Source organism: Elaeis guineensis, chromosome 4, assembly GCF_000442705.2.
Source record: "Elaeis guineensis isolate ETL-2024a chromosome 4, EG11, whole genome shotgun sequence".
Classification (NCBI taxonomy): domain Eukaryota; kingdom Viridiplantae; phylum Streptophyta; class Magnoliopsida; order Arecales; family Arecaceae; genus Elaeis; species Elaeis guineensis.
This window is the reverse complement of record NC_025996.2, coordinates 32134958-32160542: the sequence shown is the minus strand read 5'-3', so window position 1 is coordinate 32160542 and position 25585 is coordinate 32134958. Positions and strand designations below refer to the sequence as shown.

Genomic DNA, 25585 nt, shown 5'->3' with positions numbered 1-25585 from the left:
GATGAAAAGCTATCCCATCAGATCCATAGAACATAAGCTTTCAATTACGCATTTACAGGAATAATCTGTATTTACTGAAAAAAGCACCTGGGGAACCCAAAAATAGTTATAGCAAAAGGTTGATACTTGAAACAACCTAAGAAGCACCAACACTAAGAGCACATTCACCCATTCTACCTTGCTGCTTACTGGCATACTCCAAGCACCCTCAAAAATATCATCTACAAAACATCAAGAACCTTTCACCTCTTGTGATGAAACCTCACTTTCAACAAGAACTGCAACTTGACCTGTTCACACAGACAAAAGCACAAACTGAAATAAGATTACCAGAGATGAGGGACAACAATTCAATTTATCAGCAAGACAACCTGAATTTAGAACATTGCTCCCTAAATGAATGTTTCTCTAGGATGCCAGAGATAAAAGGTGTATGCAGAGCCTAGAGAGAAGAGTATTCACCACCAACCTGAGCTGTATCATAAACAATGTACTCATTGTACAATAGCTCTGATGCTCGAATAGATGATGGAACGGGCTTTCCACAAGGCACGACCACTTGATCCTGCCACTTCACAAAATCTGACTCCAGAGGAACAGTCTTGCCAAGTCCTTTGGTTGAGTGCTTTCCTTTTGGGGGCTTCTCCATATACTTTGGGACAAAGAAATGTGCTCCATACAATCAGAGTAATGCTTATAAATGCTGCAGTGAAGATTTTAAGCTTTTTTCTAACAATTTTAAGAAGCAAATGACAGCATCTTATAACACAAAGTTGAACGGGCTGACTACTAGCATGAACAACTACCATTGATACTAAAAACTTGAGCAACAGCTACCAAATTATGCAAATAAGAGGCATACGACAATCATGACAAAGTTGTTAACTACATTAAGTGTTTGACACTATTCCCATGGTCTACGAATCATATAGATGACACACAAGTATTGAATGAATTCAAGCTACATCAACAAGGGTCAGACACTCACCGTGGCTTTCTTGAGCTCATAAATCTCACCCAAAGCAACCTCACTAAGAAGCATCAGACCTACGGGATTCTTTTTGTCCACATAGCAATATTGTGCACTCTTGCTAACAAGATCAGCAAAGTAAATCCCTTTGCCAAACTATAAACCATAACAGGAGACACAAGTAAATTCCTTTGCAATAAACTGTCCACATACACAATCATATACAAACATGATGAACAGAACAAAATTGATGCACTCATGCATGCATGCACCAGCATTTGTGCAAGCACGCGTGCGCCCCACAAGCGTGCATGCGCATACACACACACAAAGAGAGAGAAAGAGAGAGAGAACCATGTAACCCGTTGCTGGAGCTTCTGGAGGTGCTATTCGCAGTCCTTGGCTGATGATACCCACAAAATTTGTCAACCGTGAACCTGCCATTAAATAAATATTTAAGCTTGTTGTCTGGCACATAAATGGCCTTGGATAATTGTCGTTGAAACCAACAAAACTACAATAACTTTCCCCAATACTTGACATTTGGCTGCCTAAAGCCGCATTGCCTTCAAAATGTCGCGCATAATATGTCAAAATTGGGAAAAAAAGGGTAGTGAAGGTGCTATTTTACACCTTCTCGACAAAATCTAACTATATTCCAAGGACTTGCCTAATAAAAATGCCCAGCCACCATTTTCAAGACTTAAAACATACATCTAATGTTTAACCATCATAACATACCATGCCACAGAAGCATCTTATTCTGGAGTTTATCTCTGTAAGGTGTATATTTATCATATTCTCCTTCCCTCTCAAGTGCAAATACTTCTTCTAGTTCAAGTGACCACTCCTAGGAATCAGACAAAAATACAAATTAAACAAGTGAAAGGAATAAAGATGGCAAAGAAACAGTTTTTTAGAACTTGGAGAAGGCAAAACTGCATCACACCTTGTGTGTGGGAGCATGAGTATTAAGGAGATATTTTTCAACCAACTTATAATCTTCACTATCATGAGGCAATGGAGTAATATCACACTGGAGCTTCTTGTACTTCACATCAAGAGATTCGTCATTTCCACTATCAAAACCAACTAGTCTAGAAGCAATTTCTATGTCTTGAAGAGCTTCAAGCATCTTCACCTGAAATCAGAGAAGCATAAAGCTTCACTTTATCATGATAACAAGAATCAACTTGGTTTACTTAGGGATGCATTACATAGAAATAAAGAAACTACTTAATTTCATATGGAGGACAACTATTGCAGAAACATTGATGAACTGGACAACACCAATGAGCAACTCTCATCATTTTCGTCTCAATAATCTCAAGATAGGATCCCCATTTCAGTTGATGGTTAACATAAATAACAAAATAATTTAAGAGCAGTAACCAGTAGAAAAAGAATTGTGCATGTCAACATTAATCAAGATATACAATATAAATCAAGTTTAAAGACCATATTCTACACAAGAAGATGCACGGAAAACAGGGATATACCAGTATTGTCAGGCACCAATGATACCCGATGGTTCATCATCTTCAGATGTGGACTGTTCATGGATTTTCTATGACGGCAAATTATCCAATCAGTCGAAAGTGACGTCCTATGTTTGAGATCTAAAGCCCCAGAAATAGCTTATATCATCAGCCAGCATCAGCTTTTGACTCGATTAATTGTGTAATTTCTATTGATATGATTACTGTAGCTCCACCACTTATGAAAACTACTCATTATTTTGAAGATATGTGACAGAAATCCACCCCTCAAAACAAAAAGAAATTGAGGTAGGCATATTATACAAAACGGATTTTGACACAGTCCCATCACATTATTTCTACAGGAGATGGACATGTTATTTTGTGTACATACCCACTTCAATAAACTCAAGAGTCTATTGTTCACTGTATCCAATCAAGAAACCTCGTGGGTGTTAAGAAGAAGACTGATACACACATCACGAATTAATATATGTACTGTCATTGGAGGATTAACTTCAAGTAGTAAAATTAAAAGGGCATATCCTGTTTTACATTATCAAAGAAAATCAGCATTGATGTACATTAAACATGAGCTACAGAAAGATGGCTGTAAAATTTTATATTGCCCAGTTTACTGACAGGAGGATCAATTTGAACTTGAATAAAATAAGACCTGAGAAGTAGAAGGAATTAATTAAACATGTGTTTTTCTTAACTAGTATCCTTAAGACTAAACTAAGAAGTTCAACCAAAAACCCAATATTTCGTGTATGAACTCAGACTTCACATGCATGGAACTCTTAAGGCCAAAATTAATATTCAGTCTCACTGGAGTTTCATTAATGGAAGCCTGTTATAGACTTTCATTAATAGAGACTCATCATAAAAAGTTTGGCATATTAGAAACCATATGTTAAACATTTTATATGTCTTTGTCTTGAGGTTGGGGGGGTGGAGTGCGAGGCCACCACCAAACATTTCATATGCTGATTGCTGAAACTCCGACTTAAAATAGAGTTTCAGCCTGAGTTTCACCAATGGAAAGTCAAAACTCATTATATTCAGTTTCAGCTAATCTGAAAAACATATATAAAGTTCTATGAGTTGACACTCGATTTTCAAGATTTTATTTGCTGATTCTCTGACTGATTGGTAAGTGGAGTTTCATAATGTTGAAATTCTTAATATATGGATTCTCAATATTGTATTTTTTTCTATATCAATAAAAAGGAGAGTTTTGTAAGGGTTGAAGCTTCAAATTGAAAGTTTCATATGTCAAAACCTTAATTAGAGTTCCATCTTCAAAAACCTCGGAACTTTAATAGGACTTTAGTTTCATATTTTGGAACTCAAGATACAGGGGTCTCACAAGGGCTGAAACTTCTAATCTGAAATTCACATAATGAAAGCTCAGTTGCCAGAAGCGGGAGCAGATGGGAGCATAGATGTGGGAGCAGGTTCAGGGAAGCAGATAATTCAGAAACACCTTTAGTAAGAACGAGATTAGAAAGTCGGTGCAGATTTGAGATTTCAAAAAGATTCTGAACTGAGCGCACTACCCTAGATTGAAGATTCTGGCTACAAAGCTTGAAGCTCAAAGTTTGGGAAGTTCATGTTAAATATTGAAATTATCACTATTTTTTGGTAGAAGAATTCTTTTTAATAGTAGAGTTCTGTTTAGTTGAGTCTCATAAACTGAAGCTCACCAAGTAGAGCTTCAGTAACTCTAAAACTCAAGACTTACAAGATTTATGAGTTGAACTCTTTGAATGAATTTTAACGTTGCAAAGTTCCATGAACTGGAACTCTTCTTAGTTGTGAGTTTTCTACATAATGAAAACCATCCAATGAATCAAATTTTGGCTTCCAAATGAGAAAAAAATTTTAGTGCACGAATTTTATTTATGAAGATTGAACTAAATGTTCTAAATTTGAGCTCTTTCAAATCAGAATTTTATAATGTGAAAATCTTCAATTTCAGAGTCCCGTTTCACCAAAACTTTTTAAGTAACAACTTTCTTGAGTGAAGTTCTGTTTAGTGAGATTCATGACATGAAATTTCAATGTTTCATTACAATTAGGTCCATTGTTTATAAGGTTTCCAGCATTGAAGTTTTTTGAAAAATCAAATTTGTTAGAGTTTCTGGATATAAAAATTCTTCACTTTCAGGGATCCAGGAAACTAACACTCTTTTTTTCTTTTTTTTTTTTGTGCTTTACAGAAGGATCATTCATAAGTTAATTGGTCAGATAACTGGGGATAAAGATTACAATAATTCCAATCAATTTCATTCGGAAAACATTACTTGCTGCCATGACAATGTACCCAGGCCATGTTGAAGAGGTTAAGTTGTTCATTAAACTACTTGAAATAATTCTCGATTAAGTTCAATTGAATTAATTTTAAATATTCATCTGTCTTTCCAACAGTAACGTGTCATCATTTCAAGTGATTTGAATGACCATAAAATGAAGTCAAAGCATCACTCATCACCATTAATCAATGGTAATTTTAACATATCAATAATATTTTAGGAAAAATTATATTAATCTGCAATGTCGTTTATAGCGTATACCAACAATATACACGCTACATTTGTCCTTTAGTTTTAGATTATATTCCCGACAGCATTCAGTGCTTACAGAACATAAATCAGAATGGGATCACAGGAACCAGTTCCCTTAATAAGTCCTTAATAAGACGAATATCAGGGCTAGCAGTCCTCTTTGCCGAGATCAAAGATTTTCTCTTTTTTACAGGAGCCAATTTTTTGCTGCATCAGAAGTTCTACAAACACTGAAGTTCTAATTTAGATGCACAGCAGCAGATCTTTTCATGATTTCAGCACGATCAATGATCTCATTCAACATAAAGTCAAAAGATCTCTTGTTCCATAATCTCCATTAAGTGGTGGGGTTTCGGAATAATGGCAACGCTAGAGGCCCTATCTGCTGATATTGAAATTTAACATCTCATTTATGTAGGAACCAAAAGCTCTTTTAAAACCAAAACACCCACTAACAGTGGGACTTTGATTTTCAAGGCAAGGAAGTAACCTACCTCCATAATATCGAGATCAGTGATCTCTTTTATATAAAAACAAAGGCTCTTCAACATCAAAATGCCTAGTGTTAGGATTTTGAAGTGAAGGCAATGTCAAAATGCCTACTCTTTATACACCGAGATCTGTGATCTCACAAATGTTGAGCCAAAGACTCCTTGTCAGCAAAATCTCCATTAAGATGGAACTTTTGATTTAGGACTCATTTGGTTCGCAGGAAGAGGGGGGGACAAAGTTAATGGGAAAATGGAGAAATGCCTCATGTTTGGTTAGAGTTTTCAAAGGAAAGATAAAAAGATAGCTTTCCTATGGGAACAAGATTCCCACATTTCGTGGGAAAGAAAAACCCACGTGGGACATGGGAAAGTCCAATTGCCACCGACTGAGAATTGCGGTACTTATTTTTCTACCCTTACGTTTTTAGATAGAATGAGGTAAGGTCTTTCATTTTATTAAGAGCATAATAGATAGTTTAAATAACTTTCTCAGGAAAGTAGATGCTCAACTAAAGATAAGCAATTCTGACATGTGCTACTTTTCCATGGTCAACTAAACATGCAAAAACCACTTTTCCATGCATCATATACCCAAGCATCAACTTCCTATGCAAAATATTCCAATGAGGGGATATTCTTCCCCCAAACCAAATAAGCCTTTAAAGGCAAGCCTTAGTCCATTCCTCATATTGTTGAGACTAGTAACCGCATGCGGTATGGAGTCACAAAGACTCCTACATGAAGGCCTTTACTTTTAGTATGAGTCCTTATTTGAAGGCAGGGCTGGTGATATCATATCAGGGAAATCAGTCCAGGACACTCTCCACTAGCAGTGAAATTTCCATTTGACAGGAAGGCCTTCCATTGCATTAACTAAGACCAATAGTTTCAGATAAACAGAGACCAAGGCCCCTGGAATTCTCTGCTAGACAATATGTTAATATTAAAAGCGGGCCAATGACCCTCCTTGACAGATTGAGATTGGTGCTTCTATCTAAATAAAGCTTAAGACTCCCTTGAGAAGGAATTCTCAATGGATTCCATTCATTGATAGAGACCATCAAGTCCAACATCTATTCTTGAAGAATTATGAGGGGGAGAGAATTCTAAGGTTTCTATCTATCGTTGCGCCTGCTTTTTTATGATGTGGATATTTTCCCAAGCAGTGCTTAGTAGCATTTTGGGAATTGCTTGGTACCCTACATGGTTATTTATGAACCTTTTTGACCAGAAATAGGGTGGGGGTCCTCCAGGATATTTTGGGAAGGTAGAAACTACCTTCCTCACCTGAGTTGCAGAGGGGTAGTTGCCCCTATTCTCTGTGGGTCATCAGATATCACCTAGCTGACATGTATGGCAACCCATACCCTGATAGGAGTTATTGTAAAAATAAACTATCAATTTCTGCGGTCAGACAAGCAGAGTTGGTTATAATTCATTGCCATCAGGTCTAGTACAATTAAGAGCACAATGTTCAGTCCAAAAAGCAATGAAGAGTTGAGCACTCATAATGGTGAAGGCAGGTTAGTCTGGCCAATCCAATTGATGGCAACAACTGAAGGACCATTAGACAGAGTTGGAGTTCAACAGCCAACCCAGACCTAATCTAAACTATCCACTTGGTTGGGGCCTGCTGGCCATCCAGATCAGTGTTAGTCCCATCAACTGAAAAGGCAAGCACATATCTGGCTCATCCATTGATGAAGATGGCCAATTTGACGACTATATTAGGTGACTGCAGATCAATCTAAAAGGCAAGTCAATTGGTTTGAACTCTTCCAACAGGTAATTCACCCATCCGTTTAAAAGGTCGGGCAAAATATGGTCCATTGGTTCAATGAATTGTCCATCAGTTAAAGAAGGCAGGCCACATATAGCATGTAAATTTGATCAAGAAAACCTGTTGGCTGATCAAATGAAAAGTTTGCCCATCAAAATTAAGAGGATAGGCTTCATCTACCCTCTTTTGCTTAGACAGCTTTAAAGCCATTTAAATGGCAAAGATCAGTTTTACTACTTTCCCCCTAGTTTAGAATCCCATATACACAGGCTATGCAAAGTATCTAGCATCCAAATGTCCAAATAAGTGTTGGAAGCTTGCTTTTGCTTCCAGTTTCAACCAGGCCAAATGATTTAAGCTTTAGTAGTTTCAGCTCCAGTCTAACATGCTCAACGAAAATAATCATACAATCATGTCAATATTAGAGGAAAAAAAAATTAAAAAGAAGTCAACAAAGATAGTTATCAATTTAAAGTAATAAAGCAATGTCTAAGGTCACTTAATGTATCAATTCAGTCTGACTTGCTAAACAAGCAAAAGATCAATTCTGAGTAAAAAAGTTAAAATACCAATTCACTTTCTTTTAGGACTGGAAAATATTATTTTAACTCTTTAATGACAACATAACACATGAAAATATAAATGTTATTGATAAATAGATGGATAGCCATCTTTATGTTTTTTTTTAAAAAAAAAAAAAACAACTTCTCCAATTTTAGTTAATACAAAATATCATAACACTTTCACGTCTTCTTAAAATTTGTAAAATCCAAGCATGATCTAGAGAAAATTCTTTCAAAAAATTGAAAAAGAAATGTGCCAATCAGTGTCACTGGGCCAGCAATATAAATGTGCATGACTCCGTACTACGTATACCACCCTATGCAGGTCCATATGATCCTTGCTAATGTGTGTGGAGAGTATGAATCAGCATAGATTGAAGCAAACTGCCACACTCTGTTTTATTATATAAGCTCTAACGCATTGCTCAAGCATGTAGATTGTACAAAACGGTGGTGCCTCACATGGTGCTATGTGACTACCATGAGTACATCATGCAACACTTTATCATAAGTTAGCTCCAGCCGAATTCCCAAAACCAACTCCAAATTTGGACTGTTCTAGCTACACAGGAAGAACATAACCTTGGAAGCTTCAGTAGGGTTTCCTATGTCAAATACAAAGGCTCCTTTGTGAGTATTTATTCATTTCTGATCTTCAGAATGACATGAAATATAATGGTAAACTTCCTTTCTTCTAACCGTGGTTGCATTCCGAAAATAAAACATACTTACAGGTACATAGTTGCATATATATGGAAGAGCACCATTTTGCCACTAAAACTCATCTTTTAGATTAAGAAAATTTGACCCAACTTATTAATGTCAAGAGCTTTTTAATGAAGACACTATGCTAAACAAAGATAAGATGGATAGCAAAGAACAGCATACAGAACCAGTGATAAAGACAGATTCAGGAGAAATAGCGATTGCACCATGTGAACTACTGTCATGCCACAAAGTCATAGCTAGAGATATAACAGCATAGAAAGTTGAGTTTGATTTGCTCAGCTACATGATCTGAAAGTTGCAGGAGTTAAGAATGAAAACAAAAGAACATATCAATGCATATGGCAGCACATATGTACTTGCCTTTGCCTTAAAATCATCTTCATCTCTTATCACATGAGGATGGATTGAAGGAATAAGAGTAAAAAAGCGATTGCTGGCATCAACAATCAAGCTCTCTTTAACAACTGGATCATGTTTAGCATTATTATTTAATAAATTTTGTATCTCAGTTAATGCTTCAAAACCTGCAACACAATAACAAAAAATTTTATGACAAATAGCTAAACACATGGTGAAGCATTTATCAATCTGCATTATAACATCATGCTGGAATGGATATGAGATTGCCACAACAATGTAGTATCGCATCTTGAACAAAAACATATAGGATTCGATATACACCTTTCTGGATATTCATTTTACTTAGCTTTCCAAGTGGCATTTCAGACATGTTAATCTCAAATTCCAACATAGCAGCCCTGAAAAGGCATATGTAACCCTTTAAGCATCTTTCACTAAGGGAATAAAATCCAAAATGTGATGGAGCAGTAAGTGATAACCTGTAAGTTTCAACATCAAAAAGCATCTTCATCAATTCTATCAATTGAGGAGCTAGAAGGCTCTTTATATTGGCAGAATCCTTTTTCTTTGATACTTGCTTGACACCATAATCCTACAAAACCACGAATTCATGAAGGACTATAAAAAATCAGAAATCCATAAAAGGTTGTGTGCAAATTGAAACAATTGTTTGCAATCCACACATACAATATCTAGTGGAAAAAATCTGCCTGGTTGCTTCTCAAAGTTCTTCTTCTGTTCCCATGCTTCCCAAGGATTTCCAGTCTTCTCAAGAAATAAACGTTTGAATTCCTGAATTGCATCAGACCTTGACATCTCTTCCAATTTGGTCCCTCCAATTTTATCGTTGCCAACACGACCCCACTTCCGGAATACAAAACAAGCTGATCCTTTATCCTCTTGGATGATCTGAAGGATATAATAACTTCAAGTACAGAAAAGATAGTCAGGTTCACTGGAAAGAAAATAGAAGGGTTATTATCACAGGTGTAAGAAAGCATTACTTGTATGGATTGCTATGAACCAAAGACATATAGCCACACACCACAATTTATGAACGAATTCATCTAGATGAGCATTGGTTACAAGCCTACTACAACCAACCTTAAAAAAGATGTGAACATCTTGGAAGACTCTGGACCATATGACAACACCATTGCAATAAGTGCATCCATGTAAATTACTATGAGTAAAGATAACTTTATTTGTTGCAGAGACAAGATTCAAAAGCCAAATCAATACTCATAAAAAGCTTGGGAGGTTAGGGGTTTTTAACAACATGATACTTGATATTCTTTAACATTCGCTCACTCTCCTTTGTGATGAAAGTGCAACAGGAAGGCACAGAGATTATGCATCTCTGACCGGATATGGCCTATTTGACAAGTTCAGGCAATAGGCGATCAGTTATATTCCCATAGGTATCTTAGTCATCAGTGGCCCATGATAGAATCTTCAAGAGTCCCTTGTAAAATGAAAATGGCTCAGGGGAAAGATAGTTAAAGGTGAGTAACGTGCCAAAGTGATGGTGAAGACCTAAACTCCAAAAGAAACAATGAATCACAAAATACATGAGTGCAATCAAAAACCAAATTAAGTTAAAAATAAAAGAAAACAAGTAGTCCAATTTTAGGGGTGGTAATCGGGTCAAGTCAGACTAGATATGGTTGGGTCAGATATAGGATAGCTCAAAAATCTGTCAACCCGAACCCAACTTGTTTATTAAATGGGTCAAAAATCCAGATCCAAATCTGATCATTTTATTAAAAAGGTAATCCAACCCAACCTAGAATGAGTTGGAACAATTTAAATGGGTTTTCCAATATGATTGAAGTGACATGAAGAGTTTTAAACAGAATTGAAAATATGGGAATGGATGACAGGGTGCACCAAGAACAACCAACAGTACTATTTTCAAACAGTACAATTTTCAAAATTCCAACTTTTAGGACTTGGTTATCTTCCCAATAGCACATTTCTATTTTAAAGGAAGCATGAAAGACTAGAGACATCTTCCAAGCATGGACAAGAATGGGTATGAAATTATAGCAATGAGATTTGAATTGTACTGAAAATAATGAAGATGGAATCTATACCCAAGAACACCAAAAAAGGGAAAAGAAATCAAATCAAGCACTTAAATTGCAGCGGCATAATTAAGAAAAAAAGAACAATGATATTTTTCTTCTGCCATGAAATGGATGATAAAGCTGTTTAATCCAATAATGTTCAGGTGCAACCAGTTCAACCAGTCAAATATACATGGTAGGTGAGGGTGGAAAGTTGGACCTGATCTTGTTTATCCAAACCAACCCAGACCTGACCACCCATTTAACCTGAACAGCTAGGTAAATGGACTCGTTACGGGTCAAGTAAACCTGACCAGATGGCGGGTCAAGTTGGATTTGGTCAAAGGGTTTTAACCAAGGACCGCGGAACCAGTACCATGACCACTGCCAACCGGCCAACCAGTAGTACGAGTTGGTACGGATCCGTATCGGATCGATGTGAGCCGACATAAAAGCGAAGAAAGGAACCGAAGAAGAAAAGAGAGAGAGAGGGGAGGGGGAGGGTGGGAGGAGGAGATGCCAGCGATGACCACAAGCGGGTCAAGGCATACTCGGAGGGCCGCCAAGGCCTCTACTTCATCAAATCATGACCGAGAGAGAGACAGGGGGAGGGAAAGAAAAGAAGAGAGAAGAAGCTAGCAGAGAGGCCATCGAAGGACCTCTGACTGCCGTTGTGGCCACCGAGCAGCAAAATTGCGGCCTACTGCTCTGCGGACATGAACAGGAGCGATCGCCCCTGTTTCATGAGATCTGATTAAAAAAATTTCAACCATAGTGAAACCGGCAATCGATTTGCCGGCTCACTTAAGTAAAGCCGGCAAATCCATTGCCTCATCATTTAAAAAAAATGATGAACAGGGACGGTCGCCCTTGTTCCACGGCCGCAGCTCTAATCGCCCTTTGAGCTACAAAGGCCTCCACGGCCCTCCGACAGTATTGGCGGGCCACCGCCGAACCTCTAGCAGCATCGTCCCCTCTTTTCCTCTCATCTTCTCTCTCTTCCTCTCTTTTCCTATCTCTATCCGGATTCCGGTGTTCTAATTTGAAAGACCGAACCGTTCTGATTTGCAGCTATATGGCTCGAAACGTCCCGAATCGTTCAGTTCGGGATGGTTCGACGAACCCTCATTCTCACCCAACAAGTTAGAACCCTTTGACATATTTTATATAGTACTCTGATATATATTTTCATATAAATATGTTATATTCTAGTGGAAACCTAAAGCAAAACCATAATCCCACTTATATTCCCCATCTTCCCTTCCCAATCAACATCAACTAGTACCATCCTACTGCCATGTCATTCTCTCCTCTTCTTGCTTCCACCTCCTCTCCATCATCTCCTCCCTTAATCCATCTCCTCCCCCGCCTCCACCTCCCCTTTCAATTCCCCAGTCCATATCCTCTTTTCTCAAGGATGGATAGACAACTCTGATGGACATGAATGCTGCCCCCCAATCTCCTCTCAAGGGCGAATTTTGATGGATCTAGTGGATGTTGATGCTAGGATAGGGGCCAACAAAAAGGCAAATAATAATGTTGACAAGGCACTGCTAACCATCAAGATCTAGTGGGCAAAATTCATTGATGGTGGGAATGCAAGGGCAGAGCTTATGCTTCGGGTTCCATCATCAAATTAAAGGTCTTTCCTCTTCTTTTCCCCTTCCATATGTTGTCTAAGGTGCAGTTTAGAATAGGGGCGAAAGTGGATCGCACAATATCAGTCCAAATCCATTTTCATATCTGAATCTATCTGAATATGAATAAAAATTTAAGCATCTGACTAATATCCGTATCCGTATCTGTATTGTATCCATATCATCAAAGAAAAATAGATATGGATATGGATAGACAACTATCCAATCAGTATTTGAATATCCAATTCAATTTGTAATCTTATTTGTTTTTATATAGCACTCATGAACTTTTGAGGGAAATATATAACCACATTAACATACTATTTTGATTTACGATCCACTTAGTAATATCTTTAGTTCTATGGTCATAAAATTTAGATATTCGACTTATATGCACATTTATAACCATACTTCCAGTATCCCACTTGTATTCGTATCCATTTAAAATAAATATGAATATAAATTTTTGCATCCAACTAGTATATCGTATCCATCAAATAAAATATGGATATGGATATACTGGTACCTGACCCATATCTAATCCGCTTTCAATCCTAGTTTAGAATCTAAGAAAAGCCCAAAATGAATAGCCTAGACCAAGGTTCACCATCTCTGTACCAAACCCCACATAGGTACCATCCTCTTACACTGTCGGCACATAGTACGATATGAGATGGTGAGACATACTGAATGTCAGTATGAAAGAAGACTACATATCAGTACGATATGGTATGCTCAGCACAGTATGGTACCAATCGATACAATGAACCTTGACCTAAACCTTCGATTACCTATATAGTATTAAAAATTTATAAAAAAGGTTAGATTTGACCTTAAACAGGTCAACAGATGATATATAGGATGGTTAGATAGACCATGTCATGTCAGACATTCTTGGCTTCCTGGCAAATCATGTTGGGTTCAAATCGTGTCAAGTCCATACAAACTTAATATGCAGTATTGACCTGACCCGAACTGAATCCAGCAAAACCAATTATCAACCCTAATAATGGTAGGCCAGTTGGAGAAATAAATAACCCATCTAGGGAAAACACTCATGCATTGCAATTTTTTACAAGTAAAATGTGGTCAAATGAGCTTGAGTAGGAATCTTAGTAGTTAAAACATTTCGTATGCATTATTCACCAGCAAGATTGACAATTGATTGAAAAAACTAGCGATCAAGAAATAATTTGACATGACAAATCACATAGGAGGCTCCATAGGTAGTGTCTATAATTAAATCATGAGGATTTTTAATATACCTAACAAAGGTTTTAAATCCCTTGCGATGGGAATGCCCCAGTTTTCCGATGGAATAGGATGCGCTGCCATCTTGCCCCATCCCGACACTTGGGATAGAGAATGTCCCAAGACATGCTAATTAGAATGCTTGTATGACGTTGAGATGATCCCGTCCTGACAAATGGGATGGTATCCCATCCCAATGTCTTGTTAGGACTTGAATCCTTACACCAGACAACATATATTATTTTGTCTAGTGATTGTCAAGGTCTGCATTTCAATAGTACCCACCATTCTAGCTTGACATGAAGCAATCTTCACAAGGATAGTTTTGGCAAGTGCAAAATATTGTAGGGCAAATCCTCCATGTAGGGCATTGCATAAGCTTTAGACCATCGTTTGCTAAACCTATTCAAATTGGGTGGTTCGGCGGCTTCGGGCCATACCAAACTGAACCGACACCCGCCTAGAATGGTTTAGCAGGTCAGGTTGATTCAACCATTATACCACTCCCCCTCAACAACCTCTCTCAAACACTCTTAATCTAGCTCCACCGCTCTCTTTCTATGTAGGCCGCCGCTGAGAAGGTAGGTTCTCTCTCTCGTGATAGTGTCTAGAAGGGCTCTGAGTGGAGGTGCTCCCTCTTCGCATCCTCCCCCCGGGTTTCTCTCTCTCTCTCTCTCTCCCATGTCATATTTGGTGGTCAGAGCCTCAAAGGGCTCCAAGAGGAGGTGCTCCCTCTCCCCCCACTCTGGCAACACCCCCATCTCTCTCTCTCCCTCTCCCTCCCTTCCTCATTGTCCCCTTCTCACTCTCCTCCCTTTGCCCCTCTCCCTATTTTGGTGCACCCCAGAATGGCACAATATGAACCTATATTGTACCAAACCAATTGCCAACCAATATGATATTCAGTAATAGTTTTGCCGAACCTTGCTTTAGACTTCCATCTAGTTGAAACACCTATTTCTGACATTCCCCATCCCTCTTCCATCAAACAGCATACTTTTGCTACCAAATTTTATTAAGATCAAAAAATTTCATGCATATTATTTTACAGACATAGACATCATGTATGCAGCAATTTTTAACAATGAAGTTTATTTATAGAGGAAAAGAAGGGCAAAAAATGGGAAGTTGTATCTAATAATAAATTAAAGCGATATTATACACCTTTTCAACACATTCCTGGTTGCTTTTTTTCTCAAACACATTCCTCCTCGCTCCAACACATTAATAATCTCCTAAATGCTCTAAAGTAGGCGAGTCCTCATCCACCTCATAAGTTTTATAGTCTTCATTAGGACATTTATTGCTTCAAATGCTCCTCTCTAACTAGCTTACGAAGTCTGGCAAAGTAATTCAAGCAACATGGTTCCTCAAGCACCAAGTACAGTTATGGTAATTTCATCCATTCCACCATCTAGGATGTTGCCTTCATTGCTCATGTGGACAACATGATGACCATGGGAGGTATAACCCTCTTCACAAAGCACCTCAAAAAATTTGAAAGGAGATAGCAACTCTCTTCATCATTTTCTTGCTCCCATGGACGCTAATATGTACAAAGGAAACTGCTTTTCATTGTAAAATGGATAATTGATTTCATTTTCATTGCTCATTTAATGTTTGGAATTCTCACGATGCCTATTTAGCTTCATTTGACACTTAAGGTAACAGTGAGTAGTTTGCTTTTCACATTTTCATGCCAATGCATTGACAATCAAGTATATCTACAGTCTACATGCGCTCAACTATTTGTTGTCACATGAAACATTGCAGCATGATGCACTCTCTTGAATTTCATGGAACTTGCACCATGTTAATATTTTTCCACCTTTCACTTTCACCTGTAAGTCACTAATCTTCTCTTGATCAACATCCTTAAGAGAGGGACTAGCTTATCTCTTGGAAGCCTAAGAAGCATACATATTTATCTAGTAATGCATGATAATTCACCTTGACCTATGCTCCTAAGATAATTTGGCACCAGGACATGCCAACTGGCAATGATAATTGTTGCCACATTTGACACCCTGCAGTGTGACAACCAGAATACCGTTAGATAAACAAAACTCCAGCCATCAAAGCATAAGACCATCATTTTCTCACTAAACTGCTTTGCATAAATAATTTTAATCCACCTTGTTAGTCAACCTTTTCATGATGTCCTGCATGAATTACCATCTTTCCTTTATCAACGAAAGTGTTTTTGTTGCACACAAATATTGATGATTATCTTGCAGCAAGTTCAGCAGTATGAAAATCATATGATTATTATATTGTATTATACATTTTATCAATCTATCAAGCTATTGCTCCACTAGAGAATGGAAGCAACAAGAAGTGCATCTTAAGCATGAACAAACAAAATCAATGCTAGCTCACTAACATCAAGGCATGCTAATGATGCATATTCTCCTTTCCCATAGAAATGGTAAATTTCCTGTGACTTGCATGTTGATAATAGAAATCCAGGAGATCTCCTAATATGGAAATCTTACCTGTTAATGCCAGTGGAAAGGTCAGACATATTTAAGGTCGTATTATAGATGCTGTTTCCATCCTCAAGAATGTGGCCAACGTCCTGCAAACCAGACGCCTCATGTACAGCACTTCGCCCTTTAACTTTCACCGTGACCATACCACCTCTAGAAGTTTCAGAGGCCGCCTCAACTTTATATAAATCGAAAGGAATCTTCTTCTGCTTGCTAATACACTCATGCAAGTAATCCTCCCTCACAATGGGTATTTTCATTCTCCTGCCAAATTGGTCTATATACCTTAGGCAAAACTTCAAAGTTGTTGCATAGTTCACAGAACAAATGAAGAACCAACACACATCAGATGCACCCAGAGATGCAGCTAACCTGGCTTTTCTGATTTCAGAATCCTTGTCAACCATCTCTCCAATCAAAACCAAACAATTAGTGTCTGCAGGCAGCAAAAACATCCAGTGAGTTGATATCAATTGTACAACATGATTTGCATGAATCTGAACAACAAAAAGCAAGAAAGAGACTATATTGCAAACCAACTTGGAATGCAGAGTTATACCCTTCTTAATCTTGGCATGAATTTTTCCCCCAGCCTCCTCAAATCTGTGCTTCCACTCCTAAATTTAATCACCAAAAATGTAAATAAATTTCCAATATGTAAACCTCCTTGCAACTCTAAATGGAAAAAATATAGAAGTACAGTAAAAACAATTACAGAAATTCTAAACGTAGAAAACATGATAGAACCAGATATAAGAGCCTTCATGTCATCCAGCTTTCAGTCATTACATGGTCAAGTCTAGAAGAGGCACGATCTTAAATAATAGAGAAGAAAAAAATAATATAAAACATTCTCATTTTTTCAAAGACAACCATCACATTGAGCACAAATATGTAAAACCAGAAATTTTAGGGAAACAACTTACATTGGCTTTTTGAGGTTCTCCAACTACAGCCACTTTCAAACTCTCCAATTTGTCACCATTTGATGGATGTGACTGCATACCAGCACTACAAGAAGATTTATTGGAAGATGGAGAAGGAAGAACTCGGTTAGGTTTCTTTGCCTTTTGCGACTTGAACCACTGCAGCATATCATGCATTGAATTAGCAACTGGTAGAACCCTGTGCATAGGCTTTGATAAACATTGCATGTCATGTACCTTTAAAAGATACCGGTTACTTGTTTCTTCAGGGACTTTCCATTTTTCCTTCAGGCGTAAAGGATCGGTTGTGGAGTAAGAACACCTACTCCATGCTGATACATAGCCATGGCAACGATACTGGCCTCCAGAGTAATGCAGGGAACCAGAACAGATCGGGCACTTACCCAATGCTCCAAAGAGCATCCCATCAGCACTAAACAAGAAAATGGAAATATTGCTGTTTGTCAGCAGTAAATACTCTTCAGGTAAGAATTTATACAGAAAGTCCAGTTTCTAACAGTAATATGTCAGATCACAAAATTGCAGCCAGATAAATAAACAAGATGGCAACATACCAGAAACCAGAATTTGATGTGTGCATTAATCAGTAGAAAACCTCATTGAGCTTTATGGTTAGTTCAAGTTCCATAATGTGGAGTACGTTATATATCAATTTGGAGGTAACTGCCACTATGGTAACTGATCTTTGAACTAACCAGCAACAATTCCTCCTCCATGTTGGATTCATAAGCATGTACCAGGACTAATTAAATGCCTAGTACTAGTCATGACAAGTAATATTAGAGAGATTACTATGATACTCCTGCCTCTTGAAGCTATCATGTGTGTTGTACATGAGAAATACCAGTCAACATAAACATTCAGATCATAACTCCAAATCACTTTCATTGCAGCACTCCAAGCTGCTCCATCATTTGTGTCTAAATGAAATAATATTAATCAGGTTTTCTAGTCACATAACTAATAATGAGTATCATGGTAAATTACCTCAAGGAATCATCTCCAATTGATGGCATCATGAAGATTCTAAACACCAGAACAAGATTTTAAAAAATTACCAACGATCTCGTAGATCATACTCTGATCCTGCTGAATCCTGTCCATTAGCTTCCAGCATCTCCCGCAGCTCTGCAGTCATCACGTGCTTCTTAAGCTCGTCTTTTATCTCCCACAATGCTTTACTTTGCTCTTCCAGCTTTTTTTCCAACTCAATGGAGCTAGAATAAGCATTACCAGATTCAGCAGGATTTTCCTTACTCGATGCCCCACCTGCTGAATCATTTTCATCAGATTTGGGAACTTTAGAGTGATGATCTTCACTCCCAACTTTTTTGCGCTTAGTGCCTTTTGAAAGTTGTTGTTCTTGTGCTACAGCATTTGAAATTAAAAGAGGAATCAAGGTCAGAAAGTCATGACAATGCTCACAATAAATGGAACATCAAAAATCTGATAGAGAACCTCACCAAAATTGAATTCACATTAATACCTGTATTTTTGTTAGATTTATCCTTTTTAACAAGTGCAGTAACTGTCACCTTGTCTTCGGGTGAAAGGCTATCCCACCCAGACATTTTCTCTATAATGGTGGATGGGACATCTCTATAAAACAATTAACATGGTGCCATGCTAGACCCCTAGCACCTTGTCCCTCGGGCTTGGTGGAGACACGAACCTAACATTAAAAGCAGCAAACTCGAATTGAAGTATTCTAGGATCCATTAAGTCATGAACTGAAGTAGGAAGTGACATTAAAAGTGACTTGATAATTGAGGACAATGCTTGATGCTTATGGCTACAGACATGGTTATGGTATTAAGAATGGCTTCAAATCACTCAATTTATAACTGTTTAAAGGACAAAAAAGGAGGATAAAGTAACATATGAAATAAATGAAGATAAACATCTTAAATATATATAATGCTATTTGGAAACATCAGAAATGATAGGTCGAGAGAACAGAAACACCTTATCCACTGGCTATTCTATGTTGGCATCAAAGACATTGAAAACTAAAATGCATCACCTAAAAATGTTAAACTATTTTTTTTTAAAAAAAATGTGGCTCTGCATTTTTTTTTTAAATTACAGAGAATCACTTACAAAAAATTGACGTGAAACCCAGCATCAAGCTTCGAGGAGACATAATGCCTGAAACTAATGGTTTATTTCTTCCCCCCTTTTTTTCATTGAACTCCTAAGCTTGCTTTATTCTACCTTCATGTGGACAAGCATTTTCCTAATTTTGTTGCAATATGATCTAGGGTATATTGATTCATCATTCGAGTCACAAATGATTGGAAAGGGGAAGAATGGCACATGTCAAATATGACCATGTGAACCCTATCCCTTACAATATCTTTCTTAACCACTTACGGTTTCTTTGCCTTTCCTTCTCACATGGGATGAGTGCATTAAACATGAATATCCGTCTCCAATCTCTTAAATTTTTCTCTCATTTGATTTACCTCCTGCTGGTTGACCCTCAAACTTGGGTTGATAATAAGTTAACAATGTCAACATATGTTTTGCCAGAAGTTGGAGATCAACCTACAACACTTGCAATGTGAAAGAACTGCTATTGACCCAATGATGTAAATCATGCACCTCATACAAAAGTGAAATTAATTTAAGAATTTAAACCAATTAAAGATGCCTTCAGCATCAGAAGATATGCAAAGATTGTTATAGACAAAGGGCTTTAGGTAATGCAAGTCATTGATGTGAAGCATAAGACCGTCCTACCAAAAAGCTCAAGGCCGAGCAGCAAAAAACCATATTCCCAATCAAGTGCATTCTGATTTATCACTTTTGAAGTCACGTGTTTTGGAATCATTGCTTAATTTTGGTTCTGTATTGCTTTTATCGAACCAAAAGTCATCTCTAGACCTTCCTGAGAATTAAAGTCATGCGCTCTTCCTAATGTTTAGATGATTAGCAAAGATCGAGTGCCTAGCAGCATTGTTCCTATTTTAAGTGTCTCTTAATGGGTACAGGAATTATGCAAATTGCCTCCTATATATGAAAACCAGAAATATGGAATGTTTCACCTCATGAAAAAGAGGAAGCTACAAAACCAAACAGTTATGTAAAAGAATGAAACCTACAGAACTCTCAAATGACAAATGACAATCTATCTTTAATATACCAGCTGCCACACATATACCTAAAATCATCTCACTAGTTCATAGAAGCAAGTTTGAGAATAGTTTGCTCAGAGGCTATTAATATTAGCCTATAATATAAAAACATTCTTAGCAAGATGTTTATATGCTCATCTAGACTGGTGGTGAATAATGACATGTAATGAAGTGTTCGGCATTTTTATATGCCATAAGAGCATAAATTCATTAAACAACAAGCAAGTTGCATGAAAAACAATCAATTTCGAAACAACATGTCAGCCAATAGCTCATGCAATATATGTAGAGCTTGGCTATGTAGAGGTTGGTTGGGTCAACATCAAATATCTATATTGTTTCCAGCCAAGGTTTGCCATCTTGATACCGGACCTCATGCTGGAAACATCCTATCAAAGTGTTAGTACGTGGTTTGGTACGATATGAAATAGCATACCAAGTGTCGGTACGAGATGAGACAACATACCGATACGAAACTGATACTGTACAGTACGTAACGTATTGAGCAGTATGGCAGACCGTGCTTCTAGCTCAACTCTAGAAAAGATATTTGGCAATGTACCGTCCAATGTCAACTTGGAAGGTAAAAGCCAACGTGCGTTCAACAAAAACTGCTTATATATTCTTTTTATAAAAAAAAGAAACAAAAAGATGTAGCTCTTTATCATTTTGAATTAGCAAGGCAAAGATTTGAGATAAAGACTTAAAAACGGGAAGCTGTTTGTACTATTTCTCAGAAATTCTTATGCTCTTTAGTGTGCATAAAGTTTGAACAATCTCACCCTTATCCTCTAAAAGTTCAAAGTTTACAAACATACTGATGGGATGAATGGTAAGTGATCATCCTTTAGCAATAAAGTTACTGCCATCAGAAATATTATTCAACTGTTCAGAGTCTTCAGACCATTGTTAGCACCCCAACTATATCTCATATCTGCTAGTGTTCTTATCAATTCCAGCACTCCAGCCCAATTAATAATTTAAAAGCAGTATACAAATAACAGTAAATACATGAGGATATCATCCCGCTGGAGATCAATATCAATAAGCAACTTACAATTTTCACATACATTAAAGGCACCCAAATAAGAAAATAACAGGAATGTTTGGAGTTTACCTATAAAACAACTCCAGAGCTGCAGGTTCATATTGTAGGAACAAAAAGTTAAAAGCTTGATTCACATTTTAAAGTTTTTGAGAAGAATTTTGTTAATTATTTTCTCAACCATCATTTTTCCCTGGCGGCATCCTATAGCTACTAAAATTAAGTTTCTTTGCAGAACAATGCACACCTACATGCAAAAACCTTCAAGAGTGACAGACAGAGAGGGTTAATTTAGCCCTAGAAACAGTTGCTTCCCACGAGCGACATGCAATCTGTAAGTGACATCCTAAAGTAGAATGTAAAGGTCATCTAAAATTACCAACCATTCCTTTCATTATTTTCTGGTTGCAACGCCTACAAGCAGCACGAGAAGTTTGAGAAACTTCAATGGTACACTCATCATTACTAACAGCAGTTGTACTCACAGATCCACCCTCTATGTACTTCCTTATCTTCTGCTGATCCTCCCAACGAAGCAAGTCTATGCCTTCAACGTCATCAACACTGGTATCATTGTTAGACACCAGGATCAATTTTCAGGTAACAAGTACTATAACAAGAATTCTGCAATCAATCTAGCAAATGAAAGGTATTGAGGAAATCTTGAATGTAGGCAATTCAACTATTGAACAAGATCTCAATATTATTACTATGACTAATTATTTCAGACATACGATTTAATCTGGTTTCCTTTCTTGAAGATGCACCCAGCATGATTCCACGTCTGAATTCAAAAGAAAAAAAAAAGGAAGAAAGAATAATTAGATCTTCAGATGGTACTAAAATAACAAGATACTAGACATGCATAGCAATACACATATGCAACAAAAGATGATGTGACTTGAATTCAGGATTCTTAACCAATAATGGTTGCAGTGGAAGAAATAAAAGGTGATGCAAAGTGGGGATACTCGCAGATGCAGGAAGAGTTAGACAACATCTGGAGGAAACAGAACATAGAGAACACAAATTAGGGCAACAGAGATTGTTTATCACCCTATGCTGGCACACCTGTCATAAATGAAAATTGCATGAATGAAGAATTTCATAAGTTGCATCATCGCGCAACAGAATCTTACAAGAAGTTTGATGACTATGTGCACCAGTAAATATGAAAAGATTAGGGTAGAATAAGCTCAAATAACAATTAAGAAATGGAAAATGAGCCACAGTATGAGAACAATGTATGGGAAGAAGAACTTTGTGTATCTAGACTTGAGAATAACATGCATGCATGGACACCCCATAAAAGCTCAAAAAACAAAGGCAGTAGTTCTAAACAATTCTTAATAATTAGATAACAATCCTAACTGTTATTTTCTACCATATAATTGTGCATGTTTTATAATGAAATATAAATTATTGCCAAAAAGTGATAACAAAAACAGAACCAGAATATTTAATTTTAGTAAATTACTTTAACATGCAAGTTTGTTTTTTATTTTAAAGATTAACAATTCATTAATGGATGGAAAAGACCAGTTCAATTCTGTATATAACTTTAAAGGATCTATAACATCAATTACAAATATCGAGGCATTCACGCCCACAGTACCACATGACAAATTGATAGCCAGAAGCTAAGTTAAAGATGTACCCCAAACTTTGGTGCAGGCACCATATGCCTCACATTACACTTTTTGCATGAGGGAAGATAGGAGGGAAAGGATAACATCTATCCTTAAATATTACTTCAATTTACCACGCAAGTGTTGGAAGAAGAACTTTTCTACCAATTCTTGTCTGTCTTCTATGAAATGGCAAGCTAAATGGAATCAAGGTGAGATCCCTATTTGAAATATCAATATATAAATATATATAATTTGACTGAATTAGTATTTGGAATTCAAGAAATTCTTGCACTTTGTATGGGTAATATCTCTTGCATCAATTTGGTATTAGATTCACATTGTCAACATGCCCAGGATTATGCTAATACAAAAATGGATTCAGATGGATTAAATAAACGACATATATGAAGTGGCAATGCCAAGATTGGATCACAGATCAACAACAATAGCTTCTCAGATTGTCAAACCTCTTCGCCTATTTCACCTACCATGTAGGATCCTGTCCAATGAAGTGGTTCAGTGTATGATGATAATCAATGATTTGATAATGGAAAAGAATGAAACATTAAGCAGGCCATTTATCACTGACTGCAATGAGAAAAGATAATATATTTCAATTTTGGTTGTAAACAATGTTACTCATTTCTAGGATAAAAATATATGTGAGATGATGGCAGCAGGCATCTTGGGCCCTCTGCTAAATATTTAGCAAGTTGCATTCAATCAACTTGGAGACCTTTGTGTAGAATTACCTTAACCTCACTCATCTCCCTAGGTTTCCTAGGAGTTCTCTAGCTTCAATCATTGGACAGATACTCCATGGTTGTGTCCTTGGACGCTATTTCACCCATTTAGCTCAACTACCATCCTTGTACTGTGCATACCAAATAAAGCAATGGAAAAGGGGAAGATAACAAAGGGAAGAATCAACGACAAAAATGAGAGATCAGTCCCTAGAGGTAATATCTGCACAGAACTGCATAATATTCAATAGATGTGGTTATTATTCCTAGATAAAAATCCAGTGGAACAGTATTAAGGAAACAACTATGCTAGACTTATATAAATTACGAATGCAATAGCTGATATATTTTTTAACGTCACTCAGTAGGACCCAGAAAAAAGCCAAAAAAAAATTGCGGTTCTCCAAACCAAAGCCCCTTACTCTCTAATTGCTCTTTAAAATATGCATGCTAAGAAGAATTTAGGCATATTATACAATTTGGTCAGAGTCTGGCTCCAAATTCCTAGTGTGAAAAAAAAAAAAAAAAAAAACTCAATCTTTTTTAAATTGAAGTGGGACTCTCATAGTTGTCATAGGATTAATGCTATAGTTTGTAAAAGCAAAGTAAGCCTTTTCAAAAGAACTGATGTTCCTATTTTTATTTAAAAAATCATGTAATGGATAGTTACTCAAGTGTGATAGGGAACATGGCAGTGGGGCTTGTAATGTCGACTACATTTTAAAAGCAATGACAAAGTCCGGAAAGTCTATGAAATCACATGCATTTGTGATATTCCGTCACTAGACTTGCGATCACCATGTACTCGTTTAGTCCACAAAGATAACCCCTAAATGCAACCATAGGAAGGACCTGTCATCACACAAGCAACCAAGATCTTCTGATATACTTCGCAAAGACTAAGTGAACCCTAAACAACTACCAAGACATGAGATATTCCACTTGCAGATCAAGATAAATCCCTAATAATCAAAACAAGGAAATCGTCTAACCTTGTTCCAGAACCAATAGATTTAACCACAATAAACTAGATGCTTTTTTTTCTCAATCTGCAACAAAGATCACATCAAAGTAACCCACACAATTGATCAAAACCAGCATGAGAAGATCAAAATTTCAAGAACACACAAAATGGCAAGAATCAAGAACGCAAATCCCTCGTTCTTCAAAAGAATGCCTGAAAGCACAGCGACCAAAGAAAAGAAACAACTTTTTAAAAAAAGGCAAAAAAAGAAGCCAAGAAAAATCCCAACTTTGCAGTTTGCTCCACAATCGTATAACGCAGAACTCGATGGAGAAGGGATATGAATCATCTCATCAAGGACTAGCCTAAATAGTAGGAAAAAAAACCTAGAAAGGACCCTAATGTAGGATGATAAGTTTTTCTTTACCAGAGAAATAAATAAAAAGATTTTTTTTTTGGTCTTACGGGCATGAATCCGTCGAACTGGGTGGCGGTAACCATCTTGCCGAGGCGGAGCTCGTCCTTGCCGATGGAGTTCTTGCACGACTTGCACGAAGACCGCCCCGACTTGGCGTACTCCGCCTTCCATGGTTTCGGCGGGGTCGCCATTGCCGATGAATTTGAGGGCCGACCGAGGTCTAGGAGGATCTCCGCGAGCGAGCGAGCGAGCGAGCGCGCGAGAGAGAGAAGGGGTGCGCCTTTGGAGTATTTAGGTGCTGAGTGCTGACGAC

At 37.3% G+C, this 25585-nt stretch overlaps 1 protein-coding gene across 1 annotated transcript; it reads right to left on the bottom strand.

Moving 5' to 3' along the window:
• On the bottom strand, positions 1-25585 carry LOC105043061 (poly [ADP-ribose] polymerase 1). The gene is given in 21 exon segments (XM_073256242.1): positions 1-290; positions 470-652; positions 989-1126; positions 1325-1407; positions 1712-1820; positions 1920-2111; positions 8942-9105; positions 9263-9339; positions 9421-9533; positions 9629-9866; positions 16394-16651; positions 16760-16823; positions 16947-17004; positions 17314-17472; positions 17551-17746; positions 18393-18713; positions 18814-18928; positions 18931-19006; positions 21900-22080; positions 22251-22300; positions 25320-25585. Coding segments are annotated over 21 exon segments (2967 nt in total). The 5' UTR covers positions 25464-25585; the 3' UTR covers positions 1-242.